Raw genomic sequence first — 19,640 nt, 5'->3', positions numbered from 1 at the left:
ATTTAGTTCTTTAAATCAATTTTGTGCATTTTTAATCCATTTATCTTCATTTAAATGTTTTTTATTTGCTTGGCGCTTGACGTGCAGGCTCTGTTTCTGGCCACAAGAGGTCAGTGTTGTGCCATGACATTTCAGTTTTTTATTAAAATAGCTGTCTGGGAGAAGTGGAGGATTTAATTTCTCTTTTTGGTTAGAAATGTGAACTACAGATAAAATATACAGTTTTATGTGGCTCTACCTTTCTGTTTGCATCACTGCTTCAGCATCCTGTTGCTCAGTGTCAGAAAAATTGGCCTTTTTTCTCAAAAAGACAGACCAAAACTAACGGAAACTGTGCATGTTGACTCTCTGTCACACTGTCATATCTTACTGGGACATTTTAAAAGAACAGAAGTCATCATTGGTGCTATTTGTCCAATTTAAAATGTAATAAGGAACTGACAGTGTGTCATAGAGGCTCCCAAGTTGTCCTCGAAAGATCTGAAGATTTTTCTTATTACTGTATCTAAATCAAACTATAATTTTCCTGTGAACCTCTTCAAAGACCTCCAGTCGTCTCCAGTCCCCATTCTGGCCTCTACGACTCGTGCCAGGTGTCTTTATTTTGTGCCTGTGCATTCAAAGCTCACCATCATTAAGTGAAGCCGACCTCACGACGAACGCATTACCGTTCAAACAATAAAACCATTTAAATTAATCTTTTCGCCGCTACCACCTTAAAGCATCACCGGAGCCATTAACACGGTGACATTACACGCTAAATGGGGTTTTACTGGTTCTCGTAGTTCTGACCTCGCCTCTCCGACATCCATTACTTCTTTGCAACTTCCTGGCAAGCCCTTTTCAGCTCGGTCGTTTATTTTAACGGAAGGAAGATTTAACTCTGGCACTTGTGTGCTTTTAGGCCTCCAGCCTCAACTCCTGGAATACAGGAGTGAAGGAGCACGACGGTGTGGAGATCCATCACATCCAGGTTTAATGTTATACACTAGTTTTTATATTTACAACAAGTGCCATTAGATTTCAGCACAGATCGTTTCTTCATTCGGTTGGTTTGTCTGTTGTCATTAATACTAATGGCAGATTAATTGAGTCTACCAGTACAGACACTGAAAGCTTGAATAGATATATAATAAATGCATCTTAAACAGTTCACATTCAGCAGTATTGATTGGATATTGTAAGATAATTATCACTACAAACAGAGCTTGAAATCTCTGGCAAAGATTTATTGAATGAAAAATCTATACTAAATAAATATATGCAGCATGTCATATTTTATTAAATTCTAACCATCCCTTTATTACACAGGGGAATAAGTATTTGATGTTCTAATACACAGACTCTTTATGATAAAATGGACAACATGAAAGAGCCAAATACACTAAAAACAATGCTTGGGGTCACCAAAAACAAAAATTTCTAAAGTTTGCATCAATCTTATGACAACTTTTGGTGCATTTTTTTTTCAACCAAAAAACTGCATTCTGTTAAGCTAATTACTTTTTTTCTTGGAATAGAATAGAATAGAATAGAATAGAATTAAAATAGAATTTCCTTAGAATAGAATGCTTGTGTATGATGACAATAAAGCATTCTATTCTATTCTATTTAAAGGTATTTTTAATTACCCCTTATTTAATGATTGTTAGCATAAGCACAAGATTTTAAATTTATTACTCAAAAAAATGAAATTATTGTTGATGATTTTTTTTTTTTAAAGTAGTTCGTCCAATTAATTTTTCTTCTGTAGTTTTTAGTTTTTCAGTTTTGTTCTTTTTTCAACAAAATCCACTTTTTTGGTAAAATAAAATAAAATAAAATTTTGTAAAAAATTATGCACCTTCCATTTTTTTAAATTTTGCGAACAAAAACATACACTCAATATCAAGGTGATGCAAGAATATTATGACAACCCAACTCATCAGCCTTTTATAGTAACTGGTCAAAGCAGTGTGTCTGTACTGGTCATACTATCTGGTTATTGTCTCAGGGTGTGAATCTGTCACCAGTTGAACAGCTCAAAAACGTTTTGCTTCACAACTGACTAAATTTAACCCAGTAGAAATGTGATTTTTTACTTTTCCCTCAGCTGTGTTTAATTTTTACTCCGTGTATGTTGAGTTCCACCATTAGGATATATTCAGTTATTGTCAGCAGTCATTTATTTGTCTTTATAAGCAAATGGAATCCGAATCATTAAGGTTTTGTTGCCAAGTAGGTTTTTACATACAAGGAATCTGAGTTGATGTTTTAGTGCATAACAGTAAAAATACTGAAGGAAAAGATGAGTTTTCATTCATTGTATATATTTTTTTAATTGAATTTGACGACTTGTATTGCTAATAAATGTCCTATGCTTGGCTTTTAAAAAAAACACATTAATTTCTAGTTATTTATAATGCAACCTAAAGTGGTAATTTTGGTGTGTGGAGCCTTATAATATTCCCTCTGAACTTTTGAACTCCCCAGCAGCTCCCTATCTGTGGGCTCAACCTCTCAACCCTCCGGAAATAGCCGAGCGGAGCCGAAGCGCGCCGACGGCGACGTCAGCGTATCTCGTTCTTTCGTTTTTTCGGCTGCTGCGTGCGAAGGAGAGAGAGGAAAAACGGCTCTCAGCAAAGCAACAAGAACGAAGAGCAATGGCGACACTGGATCGCCAAATACCAAGTCCGGATACGTTCCTGTGCGAGCCTTGGTCTTCCTTCGTCAGTGCGGCTAAATTACGTTTTGTTGACAGTAAGTTCGCACGTCGGTAGCGGCTGTTGTTTTTGCGGGCAAACTGTCGGGAAGTGCGTGGTCCAACTGTCTGTGATTGAGTTGAGTAAAGCTCCTCCACCATGCAGGGTCTGTCAAAGCGCAGCAAAGTAACTGTCAGAAATATTACTACGAAATGCAATATTCATGGCTTTTCAGTGACAGCCGTGCACACGCCGGCGAGCGAGGCTAACCGCCGCCGTGCCGAGTTGTATTTTTTGCGAGTGCCGTCGAGGCGGCCAGTAGCCGAATACCCTCAACTGTCCAGCTGTAAGTTTGTTAGCTTTGACAGCTCCACTTGATTTAGGAAGCCAGCTCGGGCGCCGCTAGCAAGCTAATGCTAACGTGGTAGTAGCCAGCGCTGTGGCGGAGCGGCGGGGGGCTCCACGCATGGCCCCCCAAAGTTTGTTGTCGGTGTCTCTGCGTGTTTCTGAGTGGCTCCTTGTGCTCGTTTCAGACACGTCCGTGGATAACAGCGACGGGGAGCTCTGCTGCCTCGGTGAAGCCGTGAAGCTCAGCAAACAAGGTGAGGAAGTTACTCTGCTGTGTAGTTACTTAACGCTGCTGGTTTGTTATGGTTTTGTAATACGTGCTGTGCAGCATGAACGGCCACCATTCCCTTCATTTTTTCTCAGGAATCACATTTATTGGACATTTATTTCAAAGTATTAAAAAAAATGAAATTAGCAAATGAACATCTGCTTTTTAATTTAAATTGAAAAATAATGGGGTGCATCTGTGGCTGCAGCTAATTACGTTTATCCCCTTTAATCAGTTGGTCATTTGTAAATTAAAAGTCAGGAAATTGTGATTAATCATTTTAAAGGAGATGTTGCCTTAGCTGACCAAATTATCTTTAATCAAATATATATACTGTTTCCTAAATCCTAATTAATACATTAGTTGCCCCATTGGTTATATTAATATTGCTACATATGTTGTCCAAAATGAGCACATATACTATTTGTTTATGTATTTGTTGCTTAACATAATATAGAAAAAGATACTTGGGATAATCAAGAAATCGTGTCATTGCATAGTTTATCCAGCTCCAAATCCATTATTTGCATTCCTGTGTGCAGCACATGCAGCAGAGCATGCATCCTAGCTGAGCACGCAGTGGTGCGGAGTCAAGTGGTGTCTTCACAGGAAGTCCCTGTGAAATGCATTGCTGCAAAGTTAGTAAACAATGTTTCCCTAATTGTCTCCTCTCAACAATAACTCTAGCATACTATATATACCAGCCAGAATATCGATATCTGAATCTTTAAATCCTAAAAAACAGACATTACTATCGGCTACAGAAATCCAATATCATTCAGGTTCTACTGTTTGCTTTCGTAGATGACAAAATATAGCGTCAAATCTTCAAATTTGAGAAGCTAGAAAGATATTTTTTTTACTTTGAAAATGACAAGAATTATTTATTTGTAGTATTTTTAGCTGCCAGTTAATATCCTACACTGTTCTGGATCTTTTGATTTTTGACACCCATGTCTAGACAGTCCTTCAATTCAAACAGCTGTGTTTGCACAACTTGGTGACACTGTGAATAGAAAACCAGTTTTTCAATACTGCTGCATGAGTGAAAAAGAGGAGTCAGTGTCAAGTGGTATCTGGGGCTTTCGATTTTTGACACCCATGCCTAGACAAAATACAAAAAAAAAAGACAATCCTTCATTCACACAGCTGCGTTTGTACAACTTTGTGACAATGAATAGAAAACAGGTTTATAATATTGCTACGGGAGTGAAAAAGAAGAGTGGGTGTCAAGTGGTATAAATGTTAAAGTGTATATAAATATAATTTTGGGAATCGGAAATGAATGAGCAAACTGGGAAGCAGAGGTTCTCAATAGGGTTTGACTAATCATTGGCCTGGCACAATATCAGATCTCATATTCACCGTTTTTCTGAAGACGAAAAAAAATGATGTCAGATATAATGAATTAATTAAAAAATGTGCTGCAGTGACTCTGATGCAGCTGCCTCTCTGTATCTGTAATCACCACTTTCTGGTCTTGAGTAACGTCCCACCTACTACACTGTCTGATTGGTTACACATTGTGAGTAATAGCCTGAAGGATACATGTTGAGATGTTCTCTTTTAATTAGACACATGGAACACATACATAAACAAAGGTTAAGCCTTCTGTTGGAGCTTGTGTTCTAAATTTTGACACCCAAGATTACGTTTTTTTACTGCAAATGGGTTCCACATGTTCGATATTGGTCTGTTTGGTTACTAATAAGTGATATCGGCCCTTAAAAGCACATATAGGCGATCTGTAGTTCTTAAATTAGCTGTATTACCTGTAATCCAATTACTTTTTCAATGAGCAGCAGTCAGCTTTAAGTGCTGACATTGGATTGTGTTTAGCTTTGTTAGTATGTACGATCTATAATGTAAGTTTGATCATTTCAGCCTGTAATCTGTTCTAAATGGGCTCAGCTTACATAGGACTGTGTGTAGGGAGTAGTGGGGGTGCCCCTGAGAAGCTAATTCCACTTCCCAGCCTCCCCCCCCACCACCGCACCCCTCTTGGGACAGACCCAGAGGAGTTCCTGCACACCTCACCATGTATAAATACTCCACAGGGGCATGCACTGCACGCACACATACACTTGAGTCATCCCTGAAAGTTTGCCGCAGCCCTCGTAGGAACACACGCTGACGCACGCACAGAGCCGGGGAAACTCTTCTCACCATCACCGGTCAAATACCAAAAAGCCCCCTCCCACTCAACACACTCACTCACATGCCTCATCTTCCTCTTGTGAGAGCCAGACCGGAGCGGCGTTTCCAGAACCGCTGATCTGTTGGCAACACGACACCGAAGGCCCGCTGAGAGCGACGCGCACGGACACTCGCAAATTCGCAGGGAGCGTGTCGTAAATGCCTCCTTTGTGAATTTGTGTTTAGATAAAAAAAAAAAAAAGTGATTCATGCGTTACAGGTTTACTGACTTAAATCTTTATCAGCGCACACACACACACGTTTTTTGTAGGCAACAGTTGATGTGCGGCTTGGGTCATGATTGGTATCTATGTCAGCTTCTCACACATACACACAGTGGAGATGATGACAACCAACAGCAACTTGGTCTGACTAGACTGGCAGCCACTTTCATCATCGCTCTAGAAATAGGCAGTGCGGTAATGCGTTTACTACTCTCTTTCGTACAGACTTTACATGATACTTTAGTGTATATATTTGTATTTTTAGAGTGTGTTCAACATTATGAAAAGCTGTTGATTAACCATCTGAACCCCAAGTAGTTGCAAGGAGTTGTTGGCTCCTGTTATGATTTTACTCACAGTGGGCTCTCTTTTTTTTGCAATATAGAGAGCCCTGCGCCTCTATGGAAACAACATAGCTGTGGCTAAAAAAAAGATATAATAATCTGCAATCAACATGTACAAAAAGTGTTACCAATGCTTGAAAAAAAAAAAAAAGGCTCTACATGCCACGGATATTTAACTACTTAGATTTTTAATTTGTGTCTATATTTGTCTCCTGTCTCCTCTGAGTAAACACAGGATGGAGTTCCGCCAACAACAAAAAAATCCCAGAATTTTTGTCACGTGATTGTTGGTCGCAGCTGAGTCTGTAATTGTTTTCCTGTTTCGCCCAGAAGCACAGAATTTTTTGGATTTTTTTCATGTAATCTGGTTCATTTATTTTTGCTGATTTCTTTTTTTTTTTTTAATGAGAATACCAGTAATTCTAATTAAATATCATAATTTTCCAGTTTGGTTAAGTTGTCTGATGCAACCAAAATGTCACAGATAACTGATAAGAAGCTGACATCTGACTAGTTTGTTGACTTTTACAGTTTCTTGCTCTGATAAATGGTGTAATTTTGGCATTTTTTAAAAAAGATAACATGCATTTTAACCTGCAAGCAAATAAATGGGGTTCAGAGGGCTTAAATGTATGAACACAAGCGAGCGTACCACATTGTACAGGCGAAAGCACAGCACTGTTGGCAGCGTGTCTGTTGTTTCCTCTGATGTTCGACACCTTTCAGTTGAGGATTTGGAAAGTTATCTGATAGAGTCCTAATTAGTCATTAGGTAGATGGAGTACTGTTGTTTGTATTTCAGTGATGTGAGCTTGAAATTAGTCATACTATCCTGTCAATCCTGGAACACACAGTTTAAGATGTTATATGCATAAAGTTCTTCTTGCAATTGCTATGAAGTGTAATGGATTCAAGATGCATGACACATAGCCTGATCAAAATTCAAAAGTCTACCTCAAAAAACCCCAGGAGCTGCAACTTTCAGACAAAAATGTACTTGGCAACTATTCAGACGAATTGTTTGAGTCATTTCTAAAGCCAAACGTTTTCGATTTGTCTTCATCTTATGTCACCGTTAACTTGATATACTTTAGGCAACAAAAGCAATGTTAAGTACGCTGGATATTAATTTAGATTTTAAAATGCAGCTATAGTTTCCCTGTCTGTGATCTATGAGTAATGCTATTTTTATGGCAGGAGTCGGCTTTTTCAACCTGGTTTTTTTATTAAGCTGAAATCGCTGGCTAAAGATGCAATGATTCTGACCTTGAAAATATTGTAAGAAAAATTCTGAAACCATATATCGTAGTTAGCTTTTGTCCTTGGCTGGCATTTGTATTGAAAAAGCAGGTTTTAAAAGTTTTAAAATGATGACGATATGACCATTCCACAGCACATTTGTTACACTCTGCGCGACATTATGTCTTTACAGCTTCATTGTTGGTGCCAATCGAAAGTCTATTTCTCATTATGAAACATTCTGACTCAGGACAAGACCCTCAAACCAAGATTTGTGACTGAGACAGTTTATTAAAATGAAATTAGAGTGTACTAGCAGTTGTGTGTCTAGACTCGGTTCTGCACCGTTAGTTTCCTGCCAGCCACAAGTCAGCTTGTTTACTCTATGAGACATTTTGGTGCTGTACCAATAATTATCTGGTGTGTCCTTGCCCTTCTCTGGAACTGTAATGCCACGAATTATTGAAAAGCTTCCAGAGGTTTCCCCCTAAGTTGATAGATTTGAGATGATTTACCCCTTGCTGCATTTTTGTTGCATTATTACTTTGGTGTTAGTCAACCGAAACTTAGTTTTCCAGAGCAACAGTCACTGCTTTCAAACCATTTCATTAACAGCATGTTCTATTAAACCGCTTTCCAAACACTAATGCACCAATGGGAATTTGGTTTACTTATTCTAAATACAATCCGTGTCCAACGATGGATTGTTGTAGTAGCTTCAAACATGCTTATTCACCGATGACTTGATTGTTTTTGTAGTTCATTTTCTGGCCTGTCAGTCATTTGGCAGACTGTGTCAGTTGGCTTGAGACACACACACACAATTCAGGCAGCAGAAACACTCACTTCGTTTGCATTTGACTTGGCAGACACTGAGGAAATTGCCCTTTTTGCTTTTTTTTCAGTACTAATGTCCTGTTATGTTGCTGTACACCTTGGAATTTGCCATTTGCTTGAAAATCTCATTTTATATGTGTGTATACGTGTTTTGGCAGCACCTTGGTGATCGTTTCTTAACAAGAAAATGTGCTAACTTCTTGTGAAAACGATCAACTGTGGTGATGCTAATCAGATTTTTGAACAGAAGCCACTTGCCAGGCTGAGCTAAACCTGCCAGCACTGTTTCCAGTCTCCCTGTGTAACTGCTGACATTACAAAGTTATTAATTCTTACCACTTAACAACCTGCTGACAGCAATCAGAATATCTAAAAGCTGTTTTTCACACTCAGCCACAGGTTTCCATTTAAGTCTGCATTATCATACAGGAGCACTGACCTGGCCGCTTTCAGCTGAGTCAGAAAACAAACACTACAGTTTTTTTTAGTGAAGGCAAAAAAAAAATGTTATCGTTCAGCAAACATTAGAAGGTTTGAATTGTGACTTAAATCTAAATGTGAGTGTGAAATATTGTTCTTTTGTAGATGAAGTGCTCACTGCTTTAATGAATCTGCTTGTTTGCTGATATAAAGGCCTTTTCCTTTGCAGTATTCATCAGGTTCAATTGGTATTGTTTGGAATTTGCGCTAAAGTCGTAAAATATTCCTAATAGTGGTTTACTGATAAGGGAGTTTCAGTGGCTGCTGCTAATTATTTAGAGAGCTGGGCAGCTGATATACAGTTGAAACCAGAAGTTTACGTTCACTGAAAGTAAAAAAAAAAAATTCTTGGTAATCCTAACTGACCTAAAACAGGAAAAGTTTAGTCTGATTTAATGCTAGTGAGGGGAAAAGAAGGTTATATGTCTTTTTAAACAGTGTATGTAAACTTCTGGTTTAATGCCGATATGTTGCTGTAGGTATGTAACGGTTCAGCCACATAGCAATGGATGCACAGTCATGGTAATAGGAAACACTTACGCTGTCAGTCGGGATGCAAATTTAAGCACTTGTCATAACCAACAGTCGGCCATGTTAGCAAGCAATAATCAGTTTAGAGTTTTTCCGTGTGGTAATATAGCTATAAACTTACTATTTGCGACAACATCAGCTCACTTACAGTAGAATTTCAAGTAACAAAATAAGTTAACAGTAGGAAAAGTTCGAGCAACCGCCTCCTCGGGTCGCTAAAGTATTAAACACAGCGAACAAGTTGCAGTCTTCTGTCTCATAAGCAGGAGGGTCCACCTAGTGGTGCAACTAGGTACTACAGCTAATATGCAATACATTTTGTGATATACATGTCTCTCATTTTCGGCCTCATCGCTGATATTTTCCTAATTGTTTGAATTAAAAACAGCAATGAAGTCATTAATAATTCCATTAACATCCCTAGCTGTCGGGTATTATACTAATAAGAGACGAAATCCCAATATAAAGTTTTATCTTATCTAAGGCTAATAAATATAGCTTGTTGTCCCGCAACGATTGGAAATGACAAATCCTATAAATGTATTAAAACTACAGCTCCTTGGGAGTGTTAGTCGACATTGGGTATGGCCACACTATAGGTTTGTGTTTTTTTTTTTTTTTTTTTCAGGCCTGTGAGCTAGTTTTGCGAGTCGAAGGCTGTCACAGATACCTAATAGTAATCATGACAGCCTCAGAATGTGTATGTTCCTTGAAAACTTCCTGTATGAGTCAGATAAACTGTACACTTACAGTATGCTACATGGTATACTTGGACCTTGCGTTACCCGAACATATCCTTCCCCCCTCCTCTATGCATGCACACATTCTGACGGCCACTAAGCATAACTGTCCGTCTCTCCGGCTGTCTACATGACAGCAAACTCGCCAGCAATGCAAGGTCATGACGACATATACTGTCAGACACCCACGCATTCTCTGATTTTTTTAAAATTATTTTCCTCCTTTCTCTTTGCAAGCTTACACAAACACACACATCCATACACATCCCACCTCCCCTCAGTGAATCTGGCTTAAGCCCTGTGCTAATAATTGCTGTGATTTCTGTCAGCAGAGCTTGTTTAGGTTCAGGAAGATTAGGTTCTCAAAGCTTAGCCAGAAGAGATATTAGCTGTTTTCCAATGGACGTATTTGTTTTTCTCAATATTTCATTTAATCTTCTATTTTTTTTTTTCCTGAGTGGGTGGGGTTGTCTCTTGTAACTTCAGGCACAATGCAGCTATGTTAATGCTAGCACACTGTACGCTAGCTGGTGTGTGCTTGAGAGGATTGTCTGTCAGCTGTCTGTTTCTTTCTCAATGTCACGCAGTAATCATCCATGTGACATAGGTGATTAGCATCTGGTGAGAAGTGACATATTTTAAAGCCTGATACAGCTCCAAAGCTTACTGATAGCATTAAGTGCAGTGACGCAAAGCCTGGCAGTATTTTGTGTATATTAAATACAGAGAATATTATAATGTTTGATAGCTTAAATAACTGTTATGCAGGTGATAGTCAATCTACAGAGTACATCTGCGTCATTTTGATGATCAAAGTAGTACTTAAAGCGAAAGAAATCCCAGAGTTTTTCAAGCTCCAGTATCTAAAATGTGAAGATTTGCCACTTTTTAATTAGATACTTGCGATGACTCACCTCTATTAAGTCAGTGATCTTGAACTGTCTGAACTAAGGATGTGAATATACTGAGAATTCAGAGACTTAAACACTTAAAGTGGATAACCCATGATTGCTCGTCTAAAATGGTTCAAAAATGTGTCTGGCAGTACAAGCTACTTTGAATACCCAATTTGTCCATATTTAATATATTTATTGTCCAGTATGTAAAATGATTCTGCAAGGTTGCACCGGTACTTCTAAGTGTGCATCTTAACCTTACCAAAAATGTGCTGTATTTGCCTCTGATTAGGATTCTTCTGTCTTTGTATGTGCGTTCTATAGAGTAATGTTTCCTCTCGCCCGATTTGCCTTTCTGTTAAATGTGACATCTGCTCTTCGTGCCTCTTTCAGAGATGCTTGTCTACAGCCAGTTTCCTGCACTGGAGGATTTTTGTCTTGTTGTCTGCCATGTCTGCAGTAAGGTGGTCACTCCTCGGGGCATCCTCACACACTATGGTAAGGCACACACACCCCCTCAGGGCGCCGTCGTACACTTCACTGTGGCACACAAATGTGGGTATCACCAGTTGTCACACAGAGCCACAAAACAAACATGTTCATATCTATGTGCACACACAGGCGGCCATTCAGATCAATACAATAATTGCTATGTATCCCTGCAGGGTACTTTTAAACATAACCTCCCTGCAACTCTATACAAACAAACACCACACAGTTATGCCCTCCTATACTCAGCAGGCTGATGAAAGCTGATAAACACTAAATAATTTACAGATGTAGCATTGTGCACATGCATTTCTACCAAATAAGTCCTCAGACGAAGCCATTTACGAACATTTCTGCTCACGGAACAATGCTTTGAAAACGGTCTGGTGTTTTGTTTTTCTGAGGAAAAGCAGATGAACTGATGTGTTGAATTAGAAATTGAGGTGAACATTTGTATCTTAACAGCACCATTCTCCTGATTTTAAAGTTTCTTTTTTTTATTTACATGCAATTGGAAAGTAGTAGAAAAGTGTTTAAAAATGGCACAATGACTTAGCCAGTACATACATATACATGCTCTACTGCTATGCTTTGCCCACATAAGCTTACCATCATTTAAAAAATGGTGATTGTGGTTGCTATGGAGACTGTAACCTTAATGGTATAGCTTTAGTGATCCACTAACACAATCAGCTGTCGTCCTATACACTATGGTGGATAACAAATCTAAGTTCAAATTTCCGAAAGGCTGAAATTTTAAAAGGGAATCCGTAGAAAGTAAGCAGTGTCTGTGCATCTGAAGGGGTATTTGTTGTTGAAATGGCAGCACCGTTCAGCCCAGCTCTCATTGGCCTCACGCCCCGTCCGTCCACCTCTTGTTTGTTTTTGATTGTGGCTCCACTGAGCGCGCTCGCATCTGCCCGCGAGCTGCTGCTTCCTTCTGTTTGGCGGCTCGTGCACCAGCCTGAGCCGTCTGTTTGAGCAAAAGGGGGAGACACACGGTCACGCTTAATGAGCACACACACACACACACACACACACACACACACACACACTCACTTTCTCCCTTTTGAGGAGAGAGGCCAGCGGAGTTTTGCGTGCACACACACATTCTCACTTTCTGTTTCTCAGCAGAAAGAGGTCTGTGGTATTGTGAGACACACATATTCAGAGACTCCTGGCAGCCACTGTTGTTTTGTCCCTGCTCCTGCCCCCTGCAGGCCTTTCTCCCCACCGCCACCACCCTCCCCTTTTTTGGCAGCGTTTCTGCCTGCTGACACGCACACAGTCGGGTGACAACAGGTCTGAAGCACACTCGTGCACACGCACACAGCCAGGAGTGGGAATCTCCTGAGAGTAACACAAAGTGAACCTCGGGGCCACATTGTGATAACTACCAGACACTGTAGTGGACCAGCAGGCCATGCTGTGCAGATGAAATCGACTGTTTAAACCATTTACCATAGATTTCATCATATATTTTTACGCTCGTAACACTTTAACTGTGCTGCAGTGACCTAGAAGTCATGCTGTCCAGGTTGATTCAGTTAGCGCATTGTTAAATTTGAAGCATTACGTGTCTAGCTGCTCTGTGTCACGGCATGAAAAATACTCCTCCTGACCTCTGCTGAGTGGATCGCCTCTAGGAACTCACCCTGTCAAGATATTCTTATGATGTTTTATGCATTTCCTCCCATTGTTGCACGTTCCCATCATGTCGCTGTAGTATCCTCACAAGAACAGTGCCATTGTTCCCTGCTGGGGTTTCTACTTTAAATATTATGTGACCCTGAATAGTGCTTTTTTATTTTTTTTATTCGTTGCAGCGGCCTTGTATTTGTTTGTGTGCGTATCCATCATGGGATTAGCTGTCATGCTTGACCTGTACATCAAAACAGCCCTGAGACTTTACATATACAGAAATGCACACATGCATGCACACAGAAGAGGGGGATGGCTGCCTCTAGGGTCAATGGCTCCTAGTTATACATGCCTAGTTAGCTGCTCATTTTTGCAGTGTTTCAAGACGAGAGTGCTCATAACTTAAAGCTAGACGCCAGCTCCAAAGGAGTTCAGACATACTATATTTTGTACATCAGAGACATTCTCCATTTAGTGGATTTGTTTATTTAAATCTCCTTAGAGTACGGCAAAGCATGTATATTCTTAGCATAAGTGGCCCAGTGGGATATCAACTAAATCCCTCACGCTGGCAGTGTTGGTACCACGCTCGCTCCAGTGAGCTTGTAAAGTGAAAATGTGCAAAGAAATAGTTTTAAATGCTTGTGAGTAGTAAACCCTCAAAGCTTATTATGACCCGACGAGGGTGTTAAAGTGATATTTTCCCATTGCAGAAGTGTGATTTCATTTCTCATTTAAGCCGTCTGTAAAAAATTGATTCTGAGCAGCATCCCATGTGCACTTCTTGCGCTGTGAGCATCGTCAGAAACTGGCGAGCGCAAGAGTCACAACAGATTTTTATTTTATTTTTTTTATACGTGTGTAAATTCCCCTTTTGAAGCAGTATCTGTAAATAAATCAGGTCTCCACAGTCTCTTCAGATATTTCAGCGCATCCACTGTAATTTCCTCGCTGCACTCTTCGTTGTGTGTCTCTGCTAACCCCTCTTCTGCTCGTGGCCTGCTGTGTGTGAGTAAGTCGAGCGCACGTTAAAAGGGTCATGTTGTTGCTGTTGGTAGAACCGTCTGTCTCTCTTTACTCGCCGTCCAACTTTTTCTCTTTAGCGGCGGATTAATTGAGCTGCGAGGCAGATCAAAACAATCCGGGCTTTCCGTTCGGTTTTCATTTCGTTGCGAACTTAACAAGTGCTTGGGCTGCTCCTGCGTTTGAGTTTTGTTGTTGCTTTAATTGTGTTTGTGTGGGCTTTGGCTGTGGTGCGGTTGTTCGTTTCTTGTGTTATTTGGCTGTTGTTGGAAGGTTGTGCCCTTAACCACAGAGGTTCGTCTTAGTTTCGTTTGCTGCTGGCGATGCTCACTCCACCGTTGGGTTATTGTTGTTGTGGCTTGGCTGTATGAGAACCATTAGCAGAGGTATGGCCCAATTAAAATGCCAGCTGCTGCTGCTGTTCATAACAGGTAGTTTCTCTACTGGTTTTTTTTTGCACTTAGGTTTTCGTGGTCTTTAGACGTGCAAAGTGCATTGATGTTTTTCTTCATCTCTGGGCCAAGAGTTTTGCAGCAGCCGTAATCTTTTTTTTAAATATATATATACATGCAGGGGAAGATAGACATACAGGTAGGAGCTGGAAGTCCTATTACTGAGGTAGGAACTAGACTGTTAATTCATATTAGTTCATACTTGTTTCCTAGTTAATTCTGGTATAATATCAACACATTCAAACATGTGCATTATGAATATTTTCTGCATTTAAAACCTGTGCAATATCAGTTTTTCTACATACAATAATCTGTACAGTATGAGTATTTTTGTCTACTTATGGACAAATCTTTGCAATAAATCTGTCCAATATTATCCATCAGTGTTTCTACTCATGAACGAATCTATGCTATACCATTGATATGTGCAACACTGTTATTTCCACATCCATTTGGACAATACAATCTGAAATAGTACCACAGCAGGCTGATTTTTAGCTCTTCTCTACAGCTTATGTTCAGTTATCTGAGACCGTGCTGTAGGTTAACGGCAGCATTTCTGTAAGATCTGCTCACAGTGACAAATCCCTCCATCACTTGCTGTGAAGTCCTTATTTCTTATTGCTGTATTTCCTAGAAAAAACTATAATAAATGACGACCCACGAATGTATCTGGTCTTAGATGTGGCATAAATGCATATTTCAAAGTTTTACAAGCTGTAATTTTATTATTTCATTGTGTTCATGTTACTGGTAATTGCTCTGATTGTGATGTGCTTGAAAACAGACCAGAACTATGTAATTAGTGTAAATGTCAGCTTGATTTTTGTTTGATAAAATATCCAGTTAAAAAAAAAAAAAAAGGAAGAAAATAAAGGTTTCTGCTCCCTGATTGTGTCCTTAAGTCACCCCTGGGAGCCACACGGCAAAGTATTTTCAATAATGAGACACACTCTCTTTATATGGATTTCCTTTATGTATGCTACCAGAATGCCTCTGCTTTCAATTTATTCTTTACCCAATACAAGCTGCTATTTTTAAAAGCAGCAAGTCTACCTCCCTTTGACTCAACTCTGAGTCACCTAAATGATGGAGACTCTTCAGAGATGTTTCTCCTTATTTTCTCATGTCAATCTCTCTCTCTCTCTCTCTTCCTCTGCTCCTCTCTCAATGTAAACAAACCCAGCTGAGCTCTGAGAGCCTCAGCTTCCTCATCATCCGTAGGCTCCGCCCACAGGATGAGTCAGAAGCCAATCAGCGGCCCGCTAGGCTCTCAGCATTGCCATAACAACAGGGCAGGCAGGAGAGTGTAGTAGGGAGGGTGCCCTTGTGGTCGAGTGGCTTAGTGACCTTGCCTGGGCAGTCGTCCATGTATTGTAAATCAGTATGTTTAGCTCCCAACTGGCTCCTTATTTCGTAGAAACATAATATAGCTGAGTCTTCTCTGGGGGGGGGAAATAAGTTCATCATTCATTACATCTTAACTGTACATACGGATAGTGTAACTGTCAAAAGGTTGAGTAAATTATGTTTGTTGGCTGTCATAATGATGTTTTAATTTTTACTGTTATTCTATGTTAATATTTTACAGTTACTACATTAATTGGCTTTTATTTTGGGCTTTTTTCAGGATGACTTTTCCCTCAAATTGGAACATGCAGCCTTATTCTACGAAATAATTGTGATTTTATGGAATAAATATTAACAGAAATCCAAACACAATAAAGAAAGCAAAGGATGCCATGAAGCTCAAATAGCAGGTCCACCACAAAACAGTGGGTGTATCTGGCTTAGGCTTGGCCAAATAACCACAAGATATCCGATATTTCTTCAGATTTATTGTTTATCTTATTCCTGCCTGGGAAAATAGTAAAATTCTAAAATCAAGAGAATAACAATGGTACAGATACACGTGTTCTCCCCGGTCCATTTCTGCAGGGCAGCTTCGTTGAACCGTACAGTGGAATCGACTAAAAAATGCGTGATGCGTCTAATGTGCGAAACTGTGTGAAGTAATGTGTGATTTAATGTGTGAAATTTTCGCCGTCGTAGCTGCATACCTGTGAATGTGACTCTGGACTTTGATCCCGCTACTCTGAATACAGCTGCCTCCCCGGTCGTCTGCTTCCACTATTTACACACCTGCCACACACACACACACACACACACACACACACACGTGCAAATTAGTCTCTCACAAAGTACACTTACATACATATATATATATACTACTGTGCATCCGATTCATATCTCCAACGTAAACACACATATACTTAAACTATATGAGTTTTCATGCCGTGGTCCTGTGTCAACGTTCATTTGTTTATGACCACGCACTGACACACATTGTGCACACTCTCACCGGGTCACCTGCACCACACTTTCACATACACACTCTGAACAAACACAGTCTGTCTGCTCAGCCCTGTTGATCTGCCGCGCTGCAGTTAGTGGCCTATTACTACACTTATTAAATGGTTGTACGGCGTTGTGACACACACTTGTGCGCGGCGATTACTGGGTAAAAACATGGCACCAGTGCTGTCTGCGCTGTAAATATGAGGCTACAGCTAAGAGGTTGTTAGCTTAGCTTGGCATTAAGATAACAGCTGACTGAAGGTAGCAGAAACTACCAATCAACACTTCTAAAGCACATTAAATAACATTTATGTTGTTTAATAAGACAACAAGTGTATAAACAGCTGTTTGATAAAAGGTTATGTGCAGATCTTTTTCGATTCTGCTTCAGAATGTCTTCTCATCTAACTCTTGAAGGAAAGTAAACAAGCTAAAATGTTTGATTGAGTTAAAATGTTACCCCTCCTATCAAATTGACCTAAATTGAAACTGTAAGAAGCTCCCTGGTCAGAGCGATTGTGCTGGAGGTGCTTCATGTTTGTCAGTCTGCCTGCATGTGTGAGAAAGTGTGAGTGTGGTTACTGTTTTTTTTTTTATTGTCACCTCAGCTTGCACATGTCACACTTTTGGTCAAGTGAGCAGAGCTTGAGAAGAGATGTTTGTTGATGCTTGACTTCCGAATGTTTGATAGTAGTCTCTGTAGTTGTGGGAGTGTGTTTGTACTTATATGCAGATGTGTGCATGGGTAGCGTTGTTGTTGATATATTGATGCTCATTTTTAAAGATGAATGATTAATTCGACCTGAGCTGCTCTCTTTAGATTTAGTTCTTTTAGATTCTTGGCAGCAGTTTGCGTCAAAGTTATCTAAAAATTAACAGCTGCTTTTTCGCCTGCTTATCGCTCAGCTCGATCTTGCTCGAGCTTGCAGATGTTGGCTATTTACTTCAGAAGCAGCTTGTAGAAGAGACGAGCTAGAGAGAGCTACATCCTTTTGTTTTCAAGTGTGATATTATCAGCGATCAGTTCTGCTGTGTGTTCAGTGTGTTTCCCCCCCGCCTCGTTTCTCAGTGTTTACGACGTGTTCACCCCTCTTGTTTTCATTCAGGTAGCTGGGGTATAGTTTCCCTGTGAGACAGACACAGAAAGAGACAGTCCTGGACCACACACCCCCACCCTCCCACCCACCCTGCTCCCACAAAGACATGCATAGCAAAAACCGTAAGTGTAAGCTCCTCTCCTCTCCTATGTGTTGTTTTTTTTCCCTCCCGCCACCCTACAGCCTTTTGTGATTTACTCCCTTCTGTGTTTCCTTGTGTGTCTCAGCATCTTTTTTCACTTGTGTATTCTGATCAGATCTGGGTCAAAAGGTATTCATAACTGTTGGCTCTTATTCAAAAACGTCACATAGTAAGAATATGGTAGCGGTTTGTCACACAAGGACACTTCAGATGGTGTCAAGCATGTTGCTAATTAGAGAAACGTACATTGAATTGATTTGTAAGGACTTATTTCTTTTTGTGGAGAGGTTCTGGCACAGATTTGCCTTCTCTTGTGTTACAACACAGCCATCTGGCTCCAAAGAAGGGTAAAAAAAAAAAAAAAAAGTATTAAGTTGGTCTCAAAAGCACACAATGCTACATTTAGTAGTAGACACAGGTGCTAACTGAAACCACATCCCAAAAAAAGTACCCAGATCCAAAATGTACCCACAAGAAATGCAGAATGTTGTTGATAGGAATCTGTCATGATCTTCTGAGATTTTTTTTTTCTTTTGTGTGTGTGTTTGTGTTTTGCATCTGTTCGACCTTACACATCAGATCTTTGTCTCTGTTTTTGTCTTGACCTGTTCTAGAGAAGCGACACAGCTCCCCAGTCCCCTCCAGGAGCCCCTTGGTTCCCATGAAGCCCAAAGCTCCTGCAGTGGCCCCTGCTGTGGCTCCCAGTCCTGGGGACACGCTGGCATTCAGAGTCCCTAAAGATTATCCACACTCCCGCTTCAGCAAGGCACCACTTGCTGTTTACCCACCGAAGGGTGCACGGAACAAGACATGGTGTGTGCTCGCTTCACCTTTTAATATGATTACATTCTTACTCGCAACCCCAGAACATTTTAAGAGCTGCCAAAGTCCGATAAAACTCTCTGTGCTGGTTTTGCTACTCCCAAAATATTTGTTTTCATACTTTCTTCCCGCTTTTCTCCAGCGTGTCGCTACCAGTCGTGAGTCTGGAGAAGATGCCCTGCCTCAGCCGGCCCGACTCTGCGTCGCACGTCCGCCTCGCCTCCTCCTCCACTTCCCCACTCAAATCCCTCACTCCCCCGGCCTCCCAACGTTCGGGCGAGAAACTCACCAACGGTCGCGGCACAAGCGGGCCGTCCACGCCGCGCTCCACCACGTCTCCGTCTTCTCTGGACAGGCGACCCAGTCCGGCGCGCTCTCCACTGGACAGACGGGCGGCATCGACACCATCTCCCTCCCCGTTGGATCGGAAGCCCTCCCTGTCGCCTTCACCTTCTCACCGATCTGTCACTCTGCCGTCGTTGTCGTCATTATCACCGTTGGACAAGAAGCAGCAGAATGGGACTAAGACTCCCTCCAGGTCGCATAAAAGACTCTCAGGTGAGAAACTGAGTCCACTTTTCTGCTCTCACTAGGAATTTATTTGTGTTCTTGCCTGCAGATCACAATCATATGTTTTAGGCTCTTCAAACTCCTGTGCTGGAAGAGTTAAATAATTCTGCCTGTACTCCTTAAATTCCTTTTCCTAAGCTTTACATTAATGCATGCATGCATACACCCTCACAAGCTCACACATTATTTCTTATCTCAATATTCTTTGGAGAGCTTCCAGCCTGAATGTTTGGCTGCAGACAGGACAGTGGTGGAGAGAGAC

General features: G+C 40.6%; 1 protein-coding gene across 2 annotated transcripts in view; it reads left to right on the top strand.

The window, feature by feature from the left end:
• The first annotated feature begins 2,581 nt into the window (after positions 1–2,581).
• atxn7l1 (ataxin 7-like 1) overlaps positions 2,582–19,640 on the top strand; it is a 29,341-nt gene continuing 12,282 nt past the window's right edge. Inside the window, exons 1-5 of one of the 2 annotated variants that reach the window (XM_008278889.1) lie at positions 2,582–2,739; positions 3,215–3,283; positions 11,178–11,282; positions 18,601–18,799; positions 18,951–19,366. In XM_008278889.1, the coding sequence (XP_008277111.1) occupies positions 2,643–2,739; positions 3,215–3,283; positions 11,178–11,282; positions 18,601–18,799; positions 18,951–19,366 (886 nt within the window). In that variant the 5' untranslated portion in view covers positions 2,582–2,642. Of the gene's footprint in view, positions 2,740–3,214; positions 3,284–11,177; positions 11,283–17,860; positions 17,967–18,600; positions 18,800–18,950; positions 19,367–19,640 lie in introns of those variants that run through there. The other variant, XM_008278890.1, reaches the window with a different exon arrangement.

The sequence above is a fragment of the Stegastes partitus genome, unplaced genomic scaffold (assembly GCF_000690725.1).
Source record: "Stegastes partitus isolate 25-593 unplaced genomic scaffold, Stegastes_partitus-1.0.2 Scaffold137, whole genome shotgun sequence".
Taxonomy (NCBI): Eukaryota; Metazoa; Chordata; class Actinopteri; family Pomacentridae; genus Stegastes; species Stegastes partitus.
Note: the sequence above shows the minus strand (reverse complement) of the source record. Positions and strands in the feature narration are given on the sequence as shown.